Source organism: Mugil cephalus, chromosome 19, assembly GCF_022458985.1.
Source record: "Mugil cephalus isolate CIBA_MC_2020 chromosome 19, CIBA_Mcephalus_1.1, whole genome shotgun sequence".
NCBI lineage: Eukaryota > Metazoa > Chordata > Actinopteri > Mugiliformes > Mugilidae > Mugil > Mugil cephalus.
In genome coordinates, this window is record NC_061788.1 from 13,772,255 (window position 1) to 13,790,015 (window position 17,761).

The following is a 17,761-nucleotide window of genomic DNA, read 5'->3' on the forward strand; positions in this document are numbered from 1 at the left end:
ACAGCGGCATGGTGACTAACACGAAGCGAGAAGTCGAGTCCAGCTCAGATTTCTGGGTAAAGTTTGCACGTTAGAAAAAGAAAAAAAAATCAGGAGAATGAGCGAACATAACATATTTGTTGCAAAAGTCCTTACTACATTTTTATGCTACACTGAGGCTAATCTTGTGCACAACAGCGTTAGCACCAAGTGCGTCCTCCCTACAGTATTTATTTGATTTATTGTATTTATTGCACGGGCGGCGCAGCGGCGTGGTGACTAGCACCACTGCCACCCAGCGAGCAGGGCCGGGCTCGAGTCCAGCTCGAGCCGTCCGAGGCAGCTCACACTTCCGTGAGCCGTCCGAGTCTGCTCACATTGGGTGGAGTTTGCATGTTCTCCCTGTGTCCGCGGGGTTTTCTCCGGGTACTCCGGTTTCCTTCCCCAATACAAAAACATGCACGTTAGGAAAAAAAAAAAAAAAAAACTTTTACTTGACCACTACAAAAGAACAATCGTCCTATTCATTTATTCGTGTTCATTTATCAGAACATTTGCAGAGTTAAAAAAAAATATATATGTTTAATTAACCCTTTAAGGTTCTTTGCAACCGTTTTCCGTTTGGTAGACGACACTTTGAGTCACTATATCTCATTAAATAATGCATTGATATTATCTCAACCTGAATGATCCATCTCTGCCACTTGGTTTAGTTGCGCTATGCTAAAAAAAAATCATGTAGGTGGCGCTGCGTCTGTGCGCAGTCTGCTTTTTCAGCTTTTCTTCGAACAGGAAGTGAGAGCAAGAAAATTGCATCGTCACATGAAGACACAGTTTGGCGGAATTTTCAAAGGTAAGAACATTTTTTTTGACATATTATTGTTTCAGAGGTGTTATTGAACAGAATTATGTAACTTAATGCAACAAAAAACTCGTATAAGGGTGAAATAATTTTTTAAAAACGTGCTTTACCAAATGGTTGAAATGTCATTTTATGGTGAAGGTAGAGACGCTAGCTAATGTCAGTAAAATTAGCTATTTACAATGAAATAAAAACTTCTGTGGCTATGGCTTGTCGGCTTCAATGTCTTTGGAGGAAAAGTTGAAAGTTAACTGTACTTTGCTAAATGTAGGCTAACTGTGCTAAGTGTAAGCTAACTATGCTAAATGTGAGTTAACTGTGCTAAATGTGGGTTAACTGTACTAACTTTGCTACATGTAGGCTAACTGTGATAAATGTGGGTTAACTGCTGAATGTAAGCTAACTATGCTAAAAGGCTAAGTGTACTAATTCCCATGTTGACTGAGACGGTACCCCCGGCAGTGGCCCCCAGCGGCCTTTCGAAAGTTGTATTTATTGTGTTTGATGCACGGGCGGCACAGCGGCATGGTGACTAACACGAAGCGAGAAGATCCGGGGTCGAATCCAGCTCAGATTTCTGGGTAAAGTTTGCACGTTAGAAAAAAATAAATAAATCAGGAGAATGAGCGAACATAACATATTTGTTGCAAAAGTCCTTACTACATTTTTATGCTACACTGAGGCTAATCTTGTGCACAACAGCGTTAGCACCAAGTGCGTCCTCCCTACAGTATTTATTGGATTAATTGTATTTATTGCACGGGCGGCGCAGCGGCGTGGTGACTAGCACCACTGCCACCCAGCGAGCAGGGCCGGGCTCGAGCCCAGCTCGAGCCGTCCGAGTCTGCTCACATTGGGTGGAGTTTGCATGTTCTCCCTGTGTCCGCGGGGTTTTCTCCGGGTACTCCGGTTTCCTTCCTCAATACAAAAACATGCACGTTAGGGAAAAAAAAAATTTTACTTGACCACTACAAAAGAACAATCGTCCTATTCATTTATTCGTGTTCATTTATCAGAACATTTGCAGAGTTAAAAAATTTAATTAAGAACGATCGTCGAAGTTTGTGTTTATCCGCTCAATGCGGTGTCTAAGTACTATTATATGTCTATGGTTAGCACGAACAAGGTGGATTAATTACTTGCTTTCTAATCCATTTCCTCAATGTCTTTGGAGGAAAAGTTGAAAGTTAAGATACTGGAATCACGTCGGCCAAACGATGTTCAAATAACTCAAAGGGGCAAAGGACAAAATCGTAAGTTTCCTGTTTCATGGTCTGAAAGAAATGACTGGCTAATGGCAAGTGTAGCCAAGAATTCACTTTTCTGTTGTCCGTGCCGGCTTTATGGAGGGGGATACGGCATGGACCCAACAAGGAATTGTTTAATTTGACACGTTTGTCAGACAAAAATAGTATAAATATTGGTAATATAGCTGCATAGTACAGTGGTTAGCATGACTTGCTACCACAGGGGATTTTATTCTGTTGTGCAGTGTCGTTGTCATAGTTTCAGTAAGTGAAGATTTTCAGCTAAAACTGCAGAGTTAAATTATTATTATGTTGTATTTTACTGTCTCAGGTTCAAGCTGCACAGTCTTTTCATTCAATACATTTTTGGGAAGTTGAAATTTACCTTCAGACAGGTTAAAAACCACTGATGTAGAGCACTAAGAAAGTGTAGTGTAGTTGTATGACTGTATTGATGTAACTGTGTGTATTGCAGGTGATGTCTCTTTTGCTGCTGTGTTAACTATTTAATCACCACCCACCAAATTTCACCACCACCCGCCACTGCATAGGAACGAAAGTCCGCTACGAGCAACATCGTGTTGCCAGGCTCTGTTAGATTTCCTATTTATGAAGCAGCTTGTTCCTAGACTCTTGTCCTGATCTGCTTTGTTAAATATCTCAATTTCATGCCATGCCAGCATGTCTGATCGGTGTAAGCAGAAACCCACAGTGGCTTCTATATATTACAGAGTCCTTTAGTTCACCAGCAATACTCAGGGTTAACTACTAAAAAGATTTGTCAGCCAAGATTCCCCACCCCACCTCCCGTACAGGTGAGATGTTGGCCTTAAATGCTCTTTTTTTCCATCTCCTGTTCATATTTCATCCTCTTGTTAAGTGTGCCATATGGTCGCACAGCAGGCAGCCTTGGGTACAAGAACGCTGCGAGAGAAAACTCTGAATCATAACTGACTTCTGTTTCTAAAGAGCACGTCGGAGATGTACGCACAGGCAGCCGCAAACGCACGCTCCGAGTGACTACAGAGTCTTCAGTCATGGCTCAGTGTAACGTATGTGTTTTCCATTATTTCATGCTTCATTACTGAGACACAGGAGACGGGAACGACGCGACACTTGTCTGGTCAAACTGGAGGAACGTGAGAAGAGGGCAAAGCAAGATCTCTGTGAAGAGGATGAGAGAAGCTGAAGATCATCTATTAAATAGGTGAGGACAGTGGGTTGTGCTTCTCTCTAAGTCTTTTTTAATAGGTGACACCACCATATGAGTTGGGTTTGGACAAAAGTTTTCTCTGGTTACTGAAACTCTTCGGCATTCAGAGCTTCAGACAGCTACGTCTGCAGCAGGGCTCCCTAACCATTCACTGCTACTTAACCATTACAAACCATTATTTCAAAAGTCACAGTGAAATGATTTGGATCAGAATCAGGATGAGCTAGCCACTGCACATTTAGTCACACTGCTAATAAACAAATGTCTTCCACAGAAGAAGGATGATGCTTTGAAATAAAACAGCGGCATCGTCAAATTAATCAAAGTAATGGCGTGATATATTAGTTAATGGGTCGATGGCACCGAGAAACCCCCGTCCAGGCCTGGACGGTGACGTAGACGCAGCTCTCCGCTTGTCATTTTGACAAAGCTCTGATAGGGACACTCTGGCATCGGCGAATGTTCGCAGAGGTCTTGGCAGGACGGGACGTTTCTGCACGAAATCTGCAGGACTCCAGAGCTTTGTGGGCTGTTGTTGTGTCTGTCCTCCGCCTCCACAGTCCCCTGCGAGGAAATAGAAGCTGTCCAAGGTGAGTCAGCACAGAGAATCTGTTGGAGCATTTGGCCGAGGCTGTGAGGAAAGACAGATCCTTAAGCGAATCCCTCTCATGCCATCTCCGTGCACTAATACTGACACTGTTGTGCAGGTTGTAACCAAAAAGCAAGTCACCTTTTCACCATGTCTTGTTCCGCAGTTGTTGGTTATTAGCAAAGAATCGCAGTAATGTTAAAGACACAGAAAACTCCCCAGATGAAATCAAACTCTCCAGCTTGTATTACGAAGCCGCATTAGCGTCAGATAAGTCAAATCTCCAGAGGCACAAGGGGCATTAACCTTCTCAACCTCTACACGTGTCCGCGCTCTGTATCGTGGTCGCGGCGAATGCAGTATCCTGGCGTTGCAAGTGAGAGTGTGCTCGCACAAAGGTACACAGGAGGTCAGCGCTGATGGGGATTTATCACCAACTGATAAAAGCCGATGCTTTTTTTTTTCCCCACGCCACCCCTCCCTCCCACACACGCGCGCGCGCATCATTGTGTTGCTGTGATACAGTAATCCTCTCTTATGTAACTGAGTGGATCCTTCTCTCTCTCTCTCTCTCTCTTGCTCACACAAATGCACATGGACACACTCACACGTACGTATCAATCACACCAGTCAGCAGCTACGTGTGGACGAACTGATGCAGGCAACTAAAGTGAAACTGGGATAGTTCAGCTTGACTTTGAACATGTGGTTGATTTTAGTGATCGATTACGCAGCTAAAAGTGAACTTGCGGTGAGCAAGTTGTGCGCTTTTTTTAACGAAAGAAGATGAAGGAACTGTACAGTAAGTGCCAAAAGTTCTTTGTCAGATTTCTTAGTGCTCTAAGTCTGCAATATACCTTTTTATTTTTTTGTTTTGTTGCATTGCAACAATTCGCAGTGGCATGTTTTTGTTGGTAAATATGGGGTTATAAGACATAGTTAAACATTCTCCATGATGTACATTTTTCCTGGTAACAATTTCTGTTATCGCTTGTTTGGAATGATGGTGATTTTTGCTTTTTCGATCATGGATCTAGTATATACTGCATAAAAGGCACAACAAACAGTACTGAATGTGCTCTGTGCCCTGGATTCAAGTACGTTGTTCTGCAATTAACTGGAAAGTTAACGAACAAACGGAAACAAAACAGCAGTATTCAATTTGCATTGCATTGCATTCTACAAAGAACGCACAAAAGTACTTTGAGACGTGTGAAATTATGTTGAAAAAAAGTGCAAATTATCAGTTACACATGCCACCTGTGCAAAAATATTCCCTTTGATACTCCCTCTGTAAGTGTCGTGTGTGTTTCGTGTTGTTCTGTGTATCTGCATACGGCACATTTAGCGTATGAAGCACACATGGAGTGTGTGGTGTTGAGGTGCGAGGAGAGTGTGAGGTTTGCGTTCGGTGTGTAATCTCTGATTGGTTTCTGCAGGTGATAATGCGGGATCACACGTCCGGTGCTAATGTGGAGGATCTGCTGAGACGGTCTCAGATGGAGTTACAGTGGATCCAGAGACAGTTGGCCATGATCGCTGCCAGGAATATACATCATCACCACCTGCACACCAAGGGCAAGGTAGCGTTGTACTGCTTGCTGTAGGCCACTGTTCTTAGTGCTGCTATCATCTCCGTGATAAACCATAGTCTGAGGGGGCGTCAGTCTTAACCTTCGTCTTGGGGAAATGGGGTCCATGCTTTTGAGTAGTAGCCCAGCTATAAAATCCCATTCAAACATGCCTTGGCTTTTCAGAAAAACTAGTGAAACAAACACTAGGTGTGGGTGACATGAGAATTTTGGTATCGATCCAATACTAATATCACTGATACCGATACCTTTTCTTTCTTTTTTTTACTTGAAATATCATGATCATTGAATAACTTTGCCGTTAGTTAGTTGGTTATGATTATGATGAAACACAGGACAAATTCAGTCAAATAAACCTGTTTCCATTAACTAATTACAATATAGAATAATTTAACAATATAAAAATTTAATAATTCCCCTTTTACTACCCACAGTTGTTATAGAAAAAAAGAAGTCATTAGTGCAAAATAAGAAAAAGGAACTAAATAACAACAATATAAATATAACAATGCAAACAACACAACAACAATGGAATATAAAGTCAGTTGAGAAAACATGTAAACAAAAGCAACAATGTAATACATATGCAAATTACTCGGAGAGGGAAATGTTGGTTCATTCAAACTTTGCCCTGTTTTTGAGCTGCTCGCAGCCCTGGAGCTTCTATAACTATCTGCGACACAGTCTGACGGGTCGTCCAGTGACAAAATCAGAACGTGACAGGCAGGTACGTCAACGTCATTGTGTAAATTAGCAGGTCAACGTGGCATTCCTGTTCACATTGGAGCCAAGCCGATAAAATTCCGGGTTGATTGCTGAATCTTACCGACGCATTTCAATAACTGCATCAGTGCCATCTGTGCGATAGTGTCAAACCCTGCCATATCCCACCATCTGCTACAGGTGGGGATGGAAAAGCTCCGGCAGACTTGGCGAGAAGCTGCACTTGCATGAACCCTATGAGGATTTATTTACTGAGAAACTGTATCAATGGTATCGATTTCAACAAGTTAGCATCGATCCGATACCGATACTTTCCTTGGTATCGGTACTATCGATATTTAGGTCGATATGTCCATTCCTGGTTCAGTGTCTTGCTCAAGGACTTCCGCTTGTGGCGTGTTCTGAAGATTAACTTGCTAAACCTCAGGTCTGTGGGCCACCCTACCTACAATAATGCTGTAAATGTTTATATTCTCACCCTTTTAATAAAAAATACAAACATAGAGGAGGTCTAAGAATGAAGCACAAAATTTAAAGGGGACCTATTATGCTCATTTCCAGCTTTACTTTTTTCATTCTGTTATTCCACTTAAGTCACTTTGCATCATCTGTAGCCCAAACAAAATCCATTTTTATCTCATAATGGCCTTTTCTACAGCCACTCACTCAATGATTCACTGTCTGAATCAAGCAGCTGCTGTCTCCCCAAGGCCCTGCCCCCTTCATGAAAACGCCCACTTTCTTGTGATTGGCCGTCACTGTGGAATCCACTCACCCACTTGTTGTTGTGGAGACTCTGAAAAAACAGTGAGTAAAATTATTTCTAGTCCCTTTTTCTTTTTCTTTTTTTTTTCTGCGAATGGAAACTTCTGAGATCCATCTGTACATATTTGAGCATGAATCCGATCTGAAATATGAGGTTAGACAGCAGGGGTATCCACAGCAACAAAGATTACAACAGGATGTCTTCTGTCTGGTAAATATTACAATCATTACTGCTTATTACATGACATTTAATGACGGTTATTTGTATGCCAGAGTAAATTAAATGCCTGTTTGTGAAGGACTGTGCATACATTTATTTAAGATATGTCAGCCCGCCACTAAAAAAAAAAAAAACATAATATGTTCGATGGCAAGTTCTTTTTAGAGCAGATTGAATCCTGAACTTTCCTCTCACAGGGATTACTTTTTTTTTTTTTTACCACATTATTTGAAACTTTGTCCATGTTTAAAAGGAACATCTGACCCAGTGTTATTTATCATATGTATGTTGCACATACAAAGAGTTTTTCCCATGTATTTCCTTATCTGTGGAGCAAAAAAGTTATTGTAAGATTTTAACATCCGTGTTCACTGTGAAGATTGTTTAATCTCGTTCCTGTTGTGTCCTTACAGTCGTTAGGTAAAGTGTTGCTGCTGCTGCTGCTGCATTTTTAGCTCTTCTTTTATTAGGAAGTTTTCAGGAGCTTTGATTGCGACCGGCACGCCGTTGTGATTTAGACTGGCTGTCTGGCACTTAAAATTTACACACTGTCAGCATCTTAAGGTCTTATACTTTAGAGCCAAACCTTTAATAAATATGGCCAGAAGAGGACAGCAATCCAATTTCAAATATTGGCTGCGACGCGGTCTGGAGGTAGCAGCTCGTTTAAATAGTTAAATGACGCCGCCTTCGGCTATTTGCATATTTAAAGGGGTCACTGCCTGTTTCTGCCCAATCCGGTTTCCGTCTGTTCCCCCGAACCGCCGTCTCACAGGGCTTCACGTCAGGCCTGCAAACCAATTCACCGCAGGAGTAATGCGTCCACGGCGAAGATGGAGCAGACAGTGAGCAAAGCGTTGCTAGGCAACAGAGTGGAGCGGAGCGTACGTCGTGTTTTTCTCCTCTCACTCATGCTCACTTAGTGTCTCCTCGTTCCCGTCCTCTCCTCTCCCGTTCTGTCCTGTGCCCCGGCCTCTGTGTTAAACACAGCTATCGACAGAAAACGCCGAGTTCCCTGCTGCTGATGTAACCTCACCAAAGCCCCGCTCGTTTCATTTGAGCCGTCGCTGGGATTTAGGGGAGGCGAAGAGAGCAACGGGATGCTTGTGTGTAAAAAGTTACAGTGGCAATAGCTGGACACACAAATGGCTGTAGTTACATACTGTATGTGTGATATAATATCGTACACTGTGTATGTAACGCGAGGCCGTAACAGTAAATAATGGCAGCTCAGCCACAACATTATGACCACCTGTCTAATATTGTATAGGTCTCCCTCGTGACTCCAAAATGACACGTCATTGTTATGGGGTGGGGTGTCTGGTCTGGTCTCACAGGGGGGCGGTACATGTCTACGTAACATCCACATGAGTGCCAGGTTGTTTCTCAGTAGAACATTACATTGTCACAAGATGATCAATGTTATTTATGTGTTATTAACCTATTGCTCTTGGCAGCAAACAGAAAACTGTCATGGTCTGTTGTATGTAAAGTAAGACACAGACGAGATGGGTGATGCCAGACCGTGATCTTCCCCCGTTTCTGCTCATGACGCTTATGTTTTCTCCTTCGCGTCACATTTGAATGAAAGCTGCTGTACATTTAATTTTTTTTTTTTTTGGCGTTCAGTATGTGCACACGTTTGTGAATGACAGACGGAGACGGAAAAGAGGTGGAGTTTGCAGCACAATTGAATAAGGAGCAGGAATGGCTAACGCAGACAGACAGTGTGTGTGTCTGTGTGAAAGAGTGCCGGCAAGGTAGCTGTTTGCAGTTCACTATTAGGCTGATGCTGCAGCTGCGCGCAGTCTGGGCAAGGCTATTAAAGCTGCAGATTGGAAACGTTCATTGCAGCTGAACACACACACACACATACACTCATGCATACATGTGTAGACACGCGGACACGTCGCCCCTGCCTTCATTGCCAGTTTGTGACGTGACGGGAAAGGAGGACGGTCATTTCGGGACAAAGGGCGTGCTGCCTTTAAGGTACGGACACTGGTGTTGCTGTATCTGCTGAAACACATACCTCTAGCGTTGATGTCTCTGTGAAACCATATATTATGAATAGAAGGACACCTTTCAAGAGTAGTGAGTAATTGTGAGTTTCTTCTTTTTAAATACCCCAATTACTATAAAAAGCAACCGCTAGGCCGCACAAATGTTGCTGGAAAAGACTGGAAAGACTGGTTCCCTTTCTGAAAATCTCTTTCATGCTAAGTCTGTAGCTGCACATCCACAACAGACATGCACCAGACAGAGCCGATGCAAGTGTTTCACTCACACACCAGATGGCGATATGACAATTTATTTAAATTACTCCTGGTCGAAATAAGATTACCTCCGAGTTTTCCTGGCGGCTCGGTTGACTGAGCACCCGCCACTTAACCACAGTGCCCTTGGTTCAAATCCAGCCCCCACCATGCTGCTCTCATAATCCAGTGTCCTTTTAACACGAGTCATCCAACGAAGCAGAAATTCCATAAATAAATCCCGGAAAGTTTGTTTTTTATTAAGCGAACCCATGAATGAAAGCAATGAAACGTCTGTTTTTTTTTTTGCGTCACGGCGAATTAAAATCGGTGGCTATTAATTACTGGACAATGGGAGGGGAGGGCAAACTGTGCAGGACAATAAAGTCGTAAAAAGCCCCTATTACATAATTATATGCTGCAACGTCTTAATAGCCACCCACATTATCTGCTTTGGTTAACTAACAGTCACGCCAGCCTCCGGTTGCTGTAGGATTTATAAATGGATAATCCGTTCACTTTGTACTCACCACTGGCGTTGTCAGCACTTTTGTGAAGGGCTGACAATCCATAAAAATTAAGTTACTGGTATGTCTTTTGGTTTCTTTTTTCATTTTAGAGAGAGAAAGGGTTCCACATTTCTATGAACAAATTGTCTGTTAACTGTTATTTCACTGAATTCAAGAGTAGTGCGCGGCTCCTGGTCTCCTTCCATTTTTAATGCGAGCTTCAGAAGGCTTTCTGAAACGTGTCCAGTAAATCAAGCCTAAATCTCTTGGCTTGTTGCAGTACACACACACGCTACAACACCCTTGGCACTCTTGACTGAGAGGATTCTCAGTATCTCGGCAATAAAAAACAAAGCAATTGCTCTTGCTGGAGTATCCGCACAGAATCTGCTAAAAAGAGACTTATTCGTGGAGCTGCTTGGTAGAGAGGTGATGACCAGTTTACTCGGGTTTGTGCTGTGGTTGCACCTACATCTTCTCTAGTTTTGGCCCAATAGGTACTGTGCATGTATCATATATTGTGTGTCACTTGAATCAACCAAGATGCTTCATGTTGAACCCAGTTGAGGATTTGGGTCAAAGCACTAATTGAGGGTGGAAGACAGGGCTTTTTCTATCCCTGACAAAGACTTTACAGATATATTTTAAATTGAAATTTGCCCAGCCCTTTTTACGTATGCCCAGATGTTGCTATGCAATACTCAAAATCACTTGGTAGACCAGAGGAGAGAAGGCCGGTGACCGCTGATCACATTAAAGAAGAAATTGCTTGGCGCAGTGTGATACATACTGTCATAACACATAGTGTAAACGCTTGGAAATGATCACCGTAATAGCACAGATATGGCTCGCACAATGAAAAGCAACTGCTGCAAGGTCGAGGCCGCCTGGTGTGCAATTTTTCTCGGCTAATTATTTCCTTTTTGCTCCTCTGCCACCCAATCTGCTGCTTTACGCAGTATTTACTTACTACCTCCTTCTTTTTCTGTTATAAGATTATTTTAATTTTATTTTACCTTATCATTTTGACACTTATTCCTGTGTCTGTGTCTGGTTTACATATGTTCTTTGTCATCCTGAGACAAAACAGTTTCCCTGTGGGGATCAATAAAGCGATCTTGAATCTTGAACTTATATATTTTTTGGGAAGGTGGTCATGTGATGTTACGCGTCTTCTTTCGTTAGAAGGGGACGTTGTCAGCATTTCCTTGTTACCCCATGTGTGCATGAGTGCCCCCCGATCCCCGAGTCTGACACAGCTCCTGTCAGAGCGGCTTTGGTGGCTCCCTCGGTACAAGGACGATGCCTCCCAAGCGGACGGTTTAACGTGAGGCCGGTCTCTCTGCCTGCTGTCGGTACCCACCAGATCTGAGTCATATCTCATCCAGACTGATTAGGAGATTGAACGTGTGCTGCATCATTTAGACATCTTTCCTGCCACTGGATCCGTAATCTTCTTGGCACGTTGCGAAAGTACAGTCGGTTTTTTACACAAGTGGTTTACTGGTCTAAATGACTCATAACTGAGCTCACAGCGAGGTCCATATGGCCTAATATCTCACTCTAAATAGACTGGCTGAATGTGTTGGACTTTCTGTCTGTCTGTTTGCAAAACCAGCAGTGCTGGTTGGCAGGTTTAGTCATCTCTCACTGTCCGTTCTTGGAAAGTACACCACGTTACACTGGTGGGTCTGTCAGTAGGTTTGTCTGCTTGGCAGCGCCGCTGTATTAGCAGGTGGATCTGGCTGTCTATCTGTCTACTTGGCAGGTCCATCACACAGGCTTTGCTAGCGTTCGCTGTCTGCGCGAACAGGCAACTTTGTTTTTAACATTTTTGCTTTGTGGAGCATAATAGCTTGGCTCGCAGTCAAGGGGGATCTGGTTATTGTTTGTGTGCGAGGTTCTTTTGTGTGCCAGACACCAAATGTCCTGGTTACATGCTAATTGATATATTAGAATAAAATAAACTGATGTTAGAGCCATCTGCTGGTTGGTCTGTCAGGGACTACTGCAAAGAAAACATGCTTGAACAGAGCAAGAGGTTTAACGTTTCCACCTTAATTCCCTTAATTTGATGATTTAATGAAGATTTTGAGAGGGATTGACAAGATAGAAGCGAACAGACCTTAGAATAATGCTGCAAAAGGTTTCTTTTTAGGGAGGTGATGCTTTCATTTTATAGCTGTGCTAATAATGGAGTAGTTGGGCTTTTTTGGGAGGCAGTTCTGAAGACTATACCCCATTTGGGATTTAGAATATTAGCTCTCCAGCATGCTTCCATTTCATACATCTACCGTGTATAACACCCGGTAAATAGACTGAGACAGAGCATCACTTCCATTTTTAGATGAGCATAGAGGAAGATGTTATTTCTTCGGATATAAACCGCAGCGGAGTTCATCCTCCGATCTTTAAAGTGTGTTTAATTTCAGGAGGCACATGTCCTTAATCAGCCTCCCTCTTACCTCGGCCAAACAGCTGCTTGCTTCCTCTGCTATCTGGAAAAACATTCTGGTGGCCTGGAAAGCGACAGGGAAATTTGAAAATCGAGATTGACAGCATAGCAGTTCTGTCCCCAAAAAAAGGCAAGTAGGAGCTCAAAGGTGCTGCCATATGTTCAAATTGATGTCTTTCGTGAGTGAAGACTACCTGAGCGATACAAGAAACTCTCTGCAGATATCAATGAAAGCTTCCCGGGCTGCTTGTTACAGATATGAAGGATGTTTCCAAGCGAGTACAAATCTTTTCTGCCACAACAGTAAAAGTGTTCTTAACTGAACACATGAGGTGGAACTAGTACTTTTGCTGTAAGCAAGATCGACAGTTGCGTAATTTGCCTTTTTCATAACTTATAATCTTGTTTCCTCTTGGTTATCCTCCATGGATAATATGTGGACTGCTCAGTTATGTCCGATGTCATGTATCTCAACGACTGCTCACTGAATCACCAGAAAATTCTTCGGATAAAGTTGTAAACTTTTTCCTTGTGGTCCGTTGTGTGACCATGTGGATGACATTTTATTGTTTTTATTAAAGTGTCTTATCAACTACTCAATGGATTCCCCAGTAAATTTGGTATGGATATTCAAATTAAATCCTGAACACCTTTTTCCACTAGTACCATTGGAAAGTCAGGCTTTTAAATGACCCATGAAGCCATGTTGCTGGTTGGATGATGACTTCTGGTTTTAATCTCCCCATCATCATCAACATTTTTCCTCCCATCAAATCCACCATGAGGTTGTGTGATTTGGTCAAAACCCCAGAAACACTTGTAGTACATGGATCTATTTGTTGCTGGTGCTTTGACCTCCTTTTTTGACTCCATGCATGTTCGAAGTAGGCGAAGGTGCACCAGCATGATTGGGCGAGTTACATAAAATTTGGTAGGAAGTTTCACGTCAACCTGAGGATGAATTGTAATAACATTATTGGTACGGCAACTTTCCATCTTTCGTTAGCAACAGAATGAGAGTTTCGTTTCGTCCAATAAGGACGGTGGACATGCTAGCATAAGAAAGCTAGCATTGCCAGTATGAGGATGCTAGCATGCTAATGTTAAAGTAGGACCATGATGGTCTTAGACTAATTAGTCCAAGACCTGCTGCTACTGCTTTTATTAAGGGTAGTAGCTTAATGACACCAGAAATTGTTACACTGTTGATAAATTTCATTTATTTTTTTGCCTTACAGTCAAAATTTGAGGCGTCATCCCAGCAAGCTGCAGGACACTCTACAATCTCCAGTGTGAACCGCTGTCGCCTGCTGGAGGAGAGGAACCGAGCTCTGAAGCTTGAAGTCACCACACTTCGCCAGGAGAAACAGCAATACAGGAAGCTGGTATGTCATCTAGTTTTTATATACATAACCCATGTTTTCCGCTGCCGGTTTTCATTGCTAACACACTCATACTCGAGGTGACATTTTTTTGGCAGCAAATACCAAATTAAGCGACATTTAATAAGCGCAGTGTACTTATATCTCTCTCCCGGAAGCAATGAAACTGATAAGATGTTATCATAGTGGTACTTACTTTATGTATTTAGAGCATATCAGGGAGTGCATGGAGTTTAGTGGTCTTATTGCAGCTTTTATTCTCCAAGGATGCAGCTGTAGTGGCTGGATGACTCACACAAAAATATGCACATACAGTATTTATTCCATCTGCTCGGTTATGCAGACTTATAGGCAAGTATAATGCGGTGTCAAGACGATGAAGATGGATTAGGGTTAGGCGCGTGGTTTGGGGCGTGCGTGTTCGCGGCACATCTTTGTTTGCATTGTATGTTCATGGCATGTATCTGTGTATTTAGCAAATTTGTCCTTTGGAGGCTTCCTCCAGGTGGTCTCAGATGACAATGTTTGTCAGGCGTTGCCTTGGCAACCTGCCCGTTTGTGGATATACTGGCATACTGAGTGTGGACATACTGGCAGGGGTGAACTGACAGAGCATGATGGCTGCTTCGGCTGTAAGCCTCAATGGCTTGGAATTAGTTCGTAGAGTGAAATTCACATCCTGCAGCGTGTGATTGTCGTAACATATAATGTAAACACTTGGATCAGAGAGGGTTTTTTTTATTATTCAGTGTAGCTCTCAGGTTAAAATAGTTTGTCACATACTATATGTCCATATCATATATGAAAAAACTTGAGCAGACAAATACAACACTTTCCAATAATGTCTCATTTGTTGCCTCCATAGATACTGTAAAAATGACAACATAACCACCGCAGGAGCTAGTGAGCACTTTCTTCTAATTATATGAGCCGAGAAATCACACCACAAAATTAATTTCCTCTCTGCTATCTGATCACGCGCCTTCCTTTAACAATGGTGAGAATCATGACACCGTGGGAGGCTTGTGGGAGTTTTCCGTCTAACATAAATCAGTAATGTTACATAATTATGTATAACTGTGTGTGTCGTTTATTTATTTATTTTTTTAAATAGTCCATCTGGGTGCCCGGCAGTCTTTTCACTGACACCGCTGACAGCTTCACTCACACAGACTTCATCATGGTCATTCATGCAAAGACAGACTCAGCTACGGATCAGTTCAGCCGAGAGAAGCTCAGCTACGAGAGCTGGCTCATTCTTACACATTTACTCAAGCAGATACACTGTGGGCTTATACTTTTTTTTTTTTTTTTTGTTAGGACAGCGAAAGCGAAGAACAAAGAAGGCATTGGCCTATTTTAAGGTTTTAATTCTCAACCCGTATTTATACTTTAAAAGTACCTCGTGAAAATTATAAAAGACACACGGTACCTGGGCTAAAGGTAGTGCGTAATATTTAGCGTCAAGATGAAACACACACACACACATGCGCACACACACCAGCCTTCTGATTAGTCATGATTTGAATGGATGCCTCCACCAGCAAAGCCTGATCTCCCGGGTTTTAGGCTCCTTAATGTTATCTATTCTACATTCTTAGAGTAGCATGTATTAGCAGTGAACGCAGAGCTAATTACATATTAGCATCATGAGTGTGCTCCCTTAACTGTTGCCCAAGATGATAATAGGCGTACAATATCTTAATTATTTCTGAATACTGTGCAAAAGCGTGATAAACCATCAGGGTGGCCTTTAATCAGTCCCAAATTCATTAGGCGTCATGAGATCAACCGCAAACATAGAGCCAGGCGTAGCTTTAGTGTCTGGGAATACATGAAGAGACATAGGTAAATTAAACCGACTGGTTTTATGCAGTAGTGGATGAGTAAACTGCAACTTAAAGGGATGGTTCAGTTTCAGTTTGTTTGTAGTGTGGTTTTATGAAGTATTTCCATGCGTGCTACTTCATTACCTGTAGTAGACAGAGGTACCCACAGTCAGTGCATTACCTGACAGACAGTGGTCATCACGGCTTCAGTTTGTGAGAAGCAGAGCGACATACTGCCACAGGGGCCAAGCAAAGAACTGCTGTAGGTAGGTGGGATCAGCGGCGAAACAAGGCCCACCTAAAAAAAGGAATCAATATGGGTTTAACTGTACGCTATATTTAGAATACTATCACCACTTTCCCTGGCTATCAGGCATCCTTTTCTCACAGTCAGCTGAAGTTGTTTTATTGATCTAGTCGATGTCGCTGGGCTCCAAAGCTACAGCCTGCAAAAACAGTAAATTAGCAATGCAGCAAGAGTTGCCGGTCTACTGCTGCGACTGCACTACTTTTTTCTGTGGTATTGTGTAACTTTGGTGTGTTAACACATTACTTAGATCCAAACGGTTATATAATGGTAGATCAGCAACTTGTGTATTCTGTATCCTGACGGATAGGCAGGTATTTTAAATACAGCGTACATTATATTTAGGTGGCTGATGAGTTTGCAGCAGTTCGTTGTTTGACTTTTGTGTTGTTGTTTGGATGTTGGATGTTGTTGTTTTGACTCCTTTATGGTGTCAAACACCATCCACTGTAGGTAATGCTCTGACCATGCAACCTTCCATCTTCCTTTAGCAAAATGACGAGAGTTTCTCTCATTTTCATCCAAAAATGACAGTGAACATGCTAGCATAAGCAAGCTAGCATTGTCAGTATGAGGATGCTAGCATACTAATGTTAAAGTAGGGTCATGATGGTCTTAGACTAGTTAGTCCAAGACCTGCTGCTACTGCTTTTACTAAGGATAGTAGCCTAATGACACTAGAAATTGTAACACTCTTGATAAATTTCATTTATTTTTTTGCCTTAGTAGAGCTGCATAAGTTACCATATGCAGCCCTACTTCAAATAAAACTATCAAGCCTTTAAAAGGTGACAATATGCCAGTATCCACAGCTTGTCATCAGTTCAAATTAGTAGTTTAAATGGATTTCATGATTTTGTTACAAGTCATGTTTCAACTGCTCTAGGGACATTGTAAACGAAGTCAACCCAACAGCGTTCAAGTGACATGTATGACCCTGATTGGCCCGACAGATCTTCTCTGTGCATAATGAATTTCATATAAAGCACCACAAGGCTGAAATTCCTCCTCACATGTTTTGTTGTAGGCTCCCAGGCTACTGGTGATTTGAGACAGATTTTGTCACGTCCTACTTTCTCCAAGAACTGCCACTTATATCACAAAGTTTCCTTGTAGAGTTGTTCTGTTGAAATTGATGTGCACTGGAAAATATCCAGTAAAAGGATACAAGTGAACATTTTTCATGCATACTGGTGTGGTGTGATTAAATGTGAGAAATCCTCCACCTGACTGTGTTACATTCAATCGTTGCTGCATCAGGGATGACAGCAAATTTTACTTAAACTAGATTCTTACGCCTGTGTTTCATTTTCCATTTCACGTGTTATGTTTCTTTTCTACATAAACAGCAGAAAAACATACATAGAAGGTTTAGGATTGTGAGCTAGGACAAAAGAAAAAAAAAAAAACTTTGGACTGGTTGCCTGGAAACAATCTGTGAGGGACAATCGGAGAAAGGTACCGTAGGTGAGGAATGACCTTCTGTGTGCTGTGTGACTGCTGCTGCTGAAAGGCCACAGCTGTCTCTCTGGACACCATCCCTATGGCAACAATTGTGTACTGCTAGCAGCTGGCCCACTCAGATGATAGCCCTCATGATGGTACGGGCTGGCCCAGTGCAAAGAACACCAACGTCTTATCAATGATCTCTAATAGATGTGTTGTCTCAGCTGACCCGTGTAATCTCCGCTGTAAAGTCCCCCCCGCAATCAAAGATACGCAGACAAACCAAGGTTAATAATAGTCCAGTACAATGAGCTAGAATAACATTACCACCACCCACAGGATACTTGTAAAACTCACACAGGTTTGACTCACAAGGCTGTGTTAACTG

At 42.3% G+C, this 17,761-nt stretch overlaps 1 protein-coding gene across 4 annotated transcripts in view; it reads left to right on the top strand.

Annotated features, from left to right (window-relative positions):
• The first annotated feature begins 1,802 nt into the window (after positions 1–1,802).
• LOC124996324 (RIMS-binding protein 2-like) overlaps positions 1,803–17,761 on the top strand; it is a 64,642-nt gene continuing 48,683 nt past the window's right edge. The window contains exons 1-3 of one of the 4 annotated variants that reach the window (XM_047569182.1): positions 1,803–3,295; positions 5,330–5,473; positions 13,648–13,794. In XM_047569182.1, coding sequence (XP_047425138.1) covers positions 5,336–5,473; positions 13,648–13,794 — 285 coding nt within the window. In that variant the 5' untranslated portion in view covers positions 1,803–3,295; positions 5,330–5,335. Of the gene's footprint in view, positions 3,296–4,549; positions 4,693–5,329; positions 5,474–13,647; positions 13,795–17,761 lie in introns of those variants that run through there. The other 3 variants (XM_047569184.1, XM_047569186.1, XM_047569183.1) reach the window with 3 other exon arrangements.